At 63.8% G+C, this 7,345-nt stretch overlaps 1 protein-coding gene across 2 annotated transcripts in view; it reads right to left on the reverse strand.

Moving 5' to 3' along the window:
• EPHB1 (EPH receptor B1) overlaps window positions 1–7,125 on the reverse strand; it is a 390,176-nt gene extending 383,051 nt beyond the window's left edge. Inside the window, exon 1 of one of the 2 annotated variants that reach the window (XM_055127967.1) lies at window positions 6,737–7,125. In XM_055127967.1, coding sequence (XP_054983942.1) covers window positions 6,737–6,987 — 251 coding nt within the window. In that variant the 5' untranslated portion in view covers window positions 6,988–7,125. The remainder of the gene's footprint in view (window positions 1–6,736) is intronic. The other variant, XM_055127966.1, reaches the window with a different exon arrangement.
• Window positions 7,126–7,345: the final 220 nt, after the last annotated feature.

Raw genomic sequence — 7,345 nt, forward strand, 5'->3', positions numbered from 1 at the left:
TGAGACCCAAAGAGGGGGTCTAACCAGCACCCTCCTCCCCAGGCCCTGGGGACCCACCCCAAGCACAGCAGGTTTTCTACTGACACTAAGTTCTTCCCCACCCTGAAGCTTCCAGCACTTGATGTTCTACAGCCCAGGGTGCAAGGGCCACAAGAGGACACCCCCCACATGGGCACCTCCCATCCCCGCCCCCAGCCCGCACATCCCCCAGCTCCAGCCTTAGCGTCGCTGAGAAAGCCAAGGGCAAAGGTCCTAACCTGGATATGCTGGGGGAAAAATAGAAAAATAGCAAGAGGAGAACAAGAGAACAATTAGCCCCGCACAGCTGCCTGGCCCAGATAAGAGACTTTCCCGGGCCCCCCTGTCGCCAGAGACGCCCGCAGGTACTTGGGGTTCTCTATTCAAGCCTCCTACAGCCGCACCCTCCAGGACACTGGCCCCTGTGTGGTGAGCTGGGGGGCCCGGGGATTCTCAAACCTGATGCATTCACCTCCTCTCCGACAGGATGGCCAGGTGGGGGCGGGGGGAGCAGCTCCCCAGGCAGACACCACAGCATGGGGGCCTGTAACTTCACTCCCCCCAGACACAGCTCCTTAGAGAGCCATGCACAGGGTGCAACTCCAAGAAGCTCAGCCCTGGCGCTCGCCAAAAGCAAGAGTCACTCGGACACGCAGCCACAGGAAGCCAGGGAAACCCACAGATGGGGGCAGCAGCAGGGACAGGAGCCCCCAGGAAGAGGGGGTGCAGGGAGGCGATCCCCAGCTGGGGGCACAGTTCTGGGAGTTGGGGAGAACCTGGAGTCGGCACCCGGAGTGGAGACCACAGTGGAGAACCACGGTTCTGCCGGGTCCCTCTGCTCGAACCGGGCAGAACAGTCCAGAACACAGGGCAGGCTGCCAATGCGAGCCCCCTAACTGAACTCGCAGATTAGCAGGGAGCTGTCCAACTTCAAGCAGTGTGACTTTGGGGTAAATCTCTGCTCCTGCAGTAACCCAAGCTCAAGCAAGGCCCTCAGTGCCCGGCTAGGTTGGAAGGGTGGGCAGAAGCGTGGACACTTGGACCCCGGGACAGATGCAGCTAGAAGCCGCAGCACCTGGGAAGGCCCGGTGGGCACCTGAGCCACAGGAGCCCCTGACGGTCTCTTCCCGTCTGGAAAACTGCTCTCGGGCTCTGCTCCCCAACCCGTGTCGGAGCTCAGGAGCCAGGCGGGGCCCTTGTCAGCTTCCCGGAGCTTCCCTGGCCCCAGAATCAAGTGCTCCCGCGTGGGGCCCCAGCTCCCATCCTGGCCACCTCCTTCTGCCCGTTTCTCTGCTCATTATCACCTCCTCTGGGGGACAGAGAGGCAGAGCCAAGAGGTTAAATTCAACGGGGTCATTTCGTCAGCGGCTGCTGGGAAGCAGGTGGGGCGAGCGGGTCTCAGGTGCAGCGATGAGTGCTGGCAATGCTCGAAATTCAGTCCCTTCCCGGGCAGCCTGGGTCAACTCTGACACAGGAGGAGCAGCTGTCACTGATGGTGTAGCCCGCGGGTGCTGGGGGCTTCACCCCGCCAGGAGGAGCATGAACAGGGACTGCGAGGGGACATGTCCACCCCCTCCTGTCCCCGTAACTGGCAGCCCCACCATGGCGGGGTGCCTGGAGAGCAGTTAGGGTCACTGAGAGACACCAGGCTCTCCCCAGCTGTGGAATGCCAGGACAGAGATGCTGCCGCTACTTCCCCAGCTGGGGCAGCCCTCCCCCAGCCTCCGAGACACCCCCATGAGGACCCCTCCCCCAGTGAACTACCAGGGATGAAGAAACTGGCCACACCTCATGCTCCCGTGCCTGTGGGGCGACGGGGAGAAGTCTCGGCCAGAGCCCACCTGGGACAGACAACCCCTTGCTGATCCCCAACAGAGCCCCTGAGCATAAATAGTGACGCCCCCTCAGCCCCCCCCCCATCGCCATCGGCCCAGTGGAATCTGGAAGGAGCCAAGGAACGGCCTCAGCAACATTGTGCTTTTAAATATGAAATGTCTCCCAGGGCGTTACTTTATTATTAGAGTCATTTTCTCGGAAAGGCAGGCGTCCAAGGCTCTGTCCCCACCACCTTCGGAGACGCAGAAACGGGAGAGAACTAGTCAGGCTCTGAAATCGCCAGTGTGGAGGAGGGGGAGGAGGATGGACAGCAGTGCCTCCAAGGGGGGTGGGGGCGGGGAAGGGCTCCCTGTGCCCCCTCCACCACCCCCAATGGCATTGGGGTACCCAGTGGGGACACCCACCTGCCCGGCTTCTTCCCTGAGAGCAGGGTGGGGCGGAGGGGGAGGGGCATAGTAAAGGCCATTAGTCCGTGCCCGCTGGGTGCTGGGGGAGGGGATGAGGCCCCTACTGGAACTCGAGTATCAGCAGTCAGGTGGCAGTGCCATCCCTTCCCCACCTGCCCCAGGACTCAGCTCCTAGGAAGCTTTCTTCATCAAGGCCCACAAAGTCGGGTGGCAGATGTCAGGGGACCTCAGCAAGTGACTCAGCTGGTCAGGATCTGTCTCCCCATTTCTGGATTGGAAAGAAGCAGAGAGGCCTGAGGAGGCCTGGCTGCATTTCTGCAAGCTCGGGAAACCAGGTGGCACCGCAGCCAGGATGCACTGCAGCCCCTCCCAAGCCTTCCCGAGGGCAGGGGTGCAGGATCACCCCCTCCCAGGCCTGAAGGCAGACTTTCAGGATCCAGCCCCATGTACTGAGCCAGAGGGAAAGGCCAGGAGTCTCCAGCCAGAGGCCCCGGTGCCTCCTCTCCTTCACCTTCCAAAATGATGCCCAGGCTGGAAAAGGTTCCAGGGGAAAGTGGGTCTGGTATGACCGAGAACTCTCAGGAACCAGCTCCGCAGGGTTGTTTAGATGGACTCCCAGGCGGGTATTCTGACTCTTATCACATCCTTATTGCTTGAGGCACGCAGGTGGATGTGAGTGATGCTGGTTCCTCTTCTGTGACCCCACACTGTGAGGGACACAGCTGCAAGGTGTGAACGTCAGAAAGCCACAAAACCCACCCATCTACCTCCTCTCCCCCACCCTGACTGATCTTGCTTCTCCTTTCCCAGCCTGAAGAGCTGGACCTTCTGGGACACAGGCAGTGTCCACACCCAAACCCAGGGCCCTGCCACACTCCTCTGACACTCCTTCTTTGGACAAATTTGCTTTTTCAAATATAACTTCTCCCAGGCTAGAATTTAGATAACTGCTATGCTGTGCCTCTCCCTCGGGGGGTGCCCCCACCCTGCCTGAGCCTCACATAGACATACAGCATAGCTTGGAAGTCAGGACCCATCTTTGCGAGGGACTCTGAGTGGACGTTGGCCATGACGGCAAGAGCGGCTGGGCTGGACCGTCCCACACTATGGTCAGTTCAGTGCTGCCAATCCAGAAGGTTTGGGCAGGCTTGGGAGCAAGCCTGCGCCATTGATCTACATCACCGACTTCTCTCCAGCACTTGCCCAGAGCCGCACCATCCCTACTGCACTCATTGATTGTGGTAGGGCCAAGGCCGGGGGCGGGGGCGGGGGGGGGCGGGTGATGCAGGGATCCACAGATGTGGTGTCGAAATCACCTTTACACAATGAGGCACCGAAAATAAAATCAGTGGGCAGACAGAATGGTCTCTAATCCACTTTCTCTACCATTCCTTTTAATCATCCGCCCCTGCTCCTGCTTATAAGCTTGTGAAGACCCAAGGAGGGACCCAGACTCCAACCCCGTACCTGCACTTACAGCAAACACTTGGGAACAGCAAGCAGATGCCATCCATCATGACTGACCTATGGCTGTGACCAGCGGGGCTGGGGATGGGTCCCCCGGAGCCGTGGCAGACAGAACTGCATGTGATGGAATTCTCTGCAGCCCCAGGGGCATCTACCGCACGGGCACAGCAACTCGGGAGCTTGTCCACACACGGGCTGTTCCTCCCGATGACTCACCACCCCAGCCCTAGCACCTTTCTCAGCCCAAACCCACACCCGAGTCCCATCTGCAGGCCATGCCGAAGGGTATGGCGCGAGGTTCTTCCGGGGGATGCTTTGGGTCCTCAGTGTTTCCCCAGAGGCCTGTGAGGGTCACTTGGGGACTTCAGGGCTCTGACAGGGGGACCTCTTCTCACTGTCCCACTGCCCACTCCTGCATCTGCTGCAGAAGCACTAAGACAGGCCAGTCCCAAAGGGTGCAGCTGGGAGCACTTGAGCAGGATCCCCCTGCTAGGACACCAGCAGCAAGTTCACCAACTCCGTGGGGCTGTGCCCCGAGACGGGGAGAGCCGGCTCTGGACCCCCTGGGGTTGACATCCTTTGCCTGCCCAGATCCCCAGTGAGGGGACGGCACAAGCCCAGGCGAGCCCAACAGAACCGGGCCGGGCCGGGATTGGGACCGAAGCAGCGAACCACCTTCCACTCAGAAAGCCCAGCCCCTTTCTGGGAGATGCCACATGTCCCCTTAAAGCAGGTGATGGCCCCCCACCCCCAGATCTGCTAGCCCACCAGACGTTGCCTGCACTGACCCTGGCATGGCCAGGTTGGTGGGGTGGGGGGCGGTGGGGAGGAACCTGCCTGGTCCGGAAGCTGCTGCCCCAGCGAGCTCAGGCTCCACCAACATGGCACCAGGCAGGGCAGAGGACAGGCAGAGACCCTCGAGGAAAGAAGAGAGCGTGAGTGGTGGGACAAGCCACAGACCAGCCGGGGCGGGCTCCGCTGTCTGAGAGGCAGCTCATTGATCGGCTTTTCTGATAATTATTCCTCCACTCATCACCAGCGGAATGACGCTGGCCCCAGCCCAGCCAGGAGGCGGGAGGCAGCGTGGTGTGGAGAGCCGGCGACGAGGCTGCGTTCATTCGAGGAGAGGCAGGCGTGAATGGCGTGTACGATCCCTGTGCGCCGAGCAGCGCGGACAAGGGGGCTGCTTTAATATTCTGCTGAATGTGGTGTTTCTTTTAACCCTTGCGGGGAGGACGAGCAGCCACGAGGCAGGTTTTCCTCGTTCCTGCCAGGCCACTGGCAAAGTTTCTGGGGTTGCTCAGGGAGGAGGACCATAGGGTCCACCGCCTCGAGTAATCGGCGGACTGGACCCACAGGCCAGAAAGGCTCCTGCCCAGTGGAATGGAGCCGGGGCTGGCAGGCCTGGGAGGCAGCGGCCGGCCACCCGGCCACCAGCGTTCCCAGGGAATTGCTCTCCCAACCTTTTCTGTCTGCACGAGCCCCACCCCCCACCCCTTCACCAGCAGAGATGGATGCCAACAGCAGCTTCGCTTGAGAATGGCTGCACCTTCCCCAGGGCCAGGGGTCCCGAGCCAGGGTTTGAGGGGAATTTCCTCCAGGCCACACAAGGCTTCCAAAGCGCACAGCTTTGTGCTCCTCGCTGCCCAGCCCTAGAGCCGCAACCAAGATTGGGGGGGTGGCTGCACCGTCCAACGTCAACGACCCTGTCACCATGCTCCCGGGATACCCCCCTGGAGGGGTGGGGAAGAAACATCATCCCCTGGCAGGTCTGTTGCAACCGTTCACTCCACTTGCCCCCCAGTAAGTCAGCCCCAAGCCCCTCCGCCCCTGGCTGCTGCATGCACTCTCTCTGGTCCCAGCACGTGCCAACGAGCAACCCCTGGGCACAAAGGCAGCAGCCTAAAGGGCAGGGGGAGGCGGGGCACGGACAAAAAGCCACCTTGGGGATAGCAGGCTGGAGCCTTCCCGGCGTTGGTCACCTCACCGGCTCCCAGCTCGGCCCAGCCCGAAGTCTGAGCTCCTTAGCCCCACCCCAGGGCCTTCCAAAGCCTCTCCCTGACTCCGAAAAGGACCGCGCTGGCTCCAGGGACCAGGGGGGGCTGAGCACTGTGTTTGGGGGAGTTTCCACTCCGCAGCCACTAACAACAGATTGACGCGGAAAGGGTGCCCAGTGCGCGGGAGCTCCGGGTTCGGCTCGGGATGCGGCGCCTGGAGCTGCGTCCCTCGGGCTCGGGGGCTGCCCGCGGAGTTTCGCCCCGCGCGGGACACGCAAGCGAAGGCACGAGCCCAGCCGAGCCCAACAGAACCGGGCTGGTCCGGGGTCGGGGCCGAAGCAGCGAACCACCTTCCACCCGGGGTAGTCGCTTTCCCCCCTGGTGGCTACTCCAAACTGCACTCCCCGCGGGGAGGAGGGGGGGCTACGAGGGATGGGGGCGGGGAGCGGGCGGGGATTTCCCACGGGGATTCGCGGGCGCCCCTGTGCGCCCCGTGGTGCCAGGCGCCGGGCCCGGCAGCCGAGCGCGCTTTCAGCCCCCCACGGGCGACACCGCCGCGGAAGTAGCGGGATGCGGCCGCTGCCCAGCGCTCCCGGAGCTGGAGGAGTAACCTGGGCAGTGTCGGAAACGCGGACCCTGGCCAGTGTCCCCCCCCCACCCCACCCCCTGCCCCTCGTCCCCGGCGGCGACAAAGGTGTCCACCCTTGCCCCAGCCGGGCCAGCAGGCTCCCGGACACACGCTGTCCCTCGGGGGAGGGAGTACGGCCGGCCCACCCGCTCAGCCCCCCTCCTCGTCCCGCGGCCACCTGCCGGGGCTCGGGGCAGAGCCCAGTGCGCGCAGTGCCCGGAGCGGCGGAGTGGGCGCGCGGGGCCGGAGAGGCGGTGCGGCCGGTGGGGCTGCGGGGACCCCGCGCCCGGGGAGACGCTCCGCAATGCAGCCGGCTCCGGGGCGCCCTCGCAGCCCGGGAGGCGGGAGCCGGGGCGGCCGCGGGCCGGGGGCGCGCTCGTTACCTTCCATCGCGGCCACGGCGGACGCCAGGAGCAGCAGCAGCAGCAGCAGCAGGCCAGCCGGGGCCATGTCCGGCCCGCGGCCCCCAGGCCGAGCCCGCGGACAGGCGGCGGCGGCGCGGGGCGGGCGCCGGGGGCTTCTCCGTGTCCTTTCGCGCGCGGGCTGGGACCGGACTCCCCGGAGCGCGGCGCGGGCGTGGGCGGGAGTGCGCGCGCGAGGGGCGGTGCGGGCGCGCGTGGGTGTGGGTGTGCATGTGTGTGTGTGTGTTTATGGGAGCGGTGGGTGTGTGCGTGCGTGCGTGAGTGAGAGAGAGGGGGCGAGGGCGTGCGAGCCGGGGAGAGCGCGCGGGTGCGTGTGCGTCCCAGTGTCACATTGCCAGCTCCAGCTGAGCCTACAGGAGGGCAGAGCCGGCCAGACTGACGGGGGAGGGAGCGGGATCCCCCACCATCAGCTTTCTCCCCACCCCTAACACCTCCTGTCCAATCAAGGAATCAAACCTGCAAAATTCCCCCGTCCAATCAGGCGCGAGCACCTCCTCACGCTGGCATTGTTAGTTTAAGAAAAACTTTTGCTTGCAAGGCTGTGCGGGAGGGCTGGGAAGGCGCTAGGAG

Source organism: Sorex araneus, chromosome 2 (assembly GCF_027595985.1).
Source record: "Sorex araneus isolate mSorAra2 chromosome 2, mSorAra2.pri, whole genome shotgun sequence".
Lineage (NCBI taxonomy): Eukaryota > Metazoa > Chordata > Mammalia > Eulipotyphla > Soricidae > Sorex > Sorex araneus.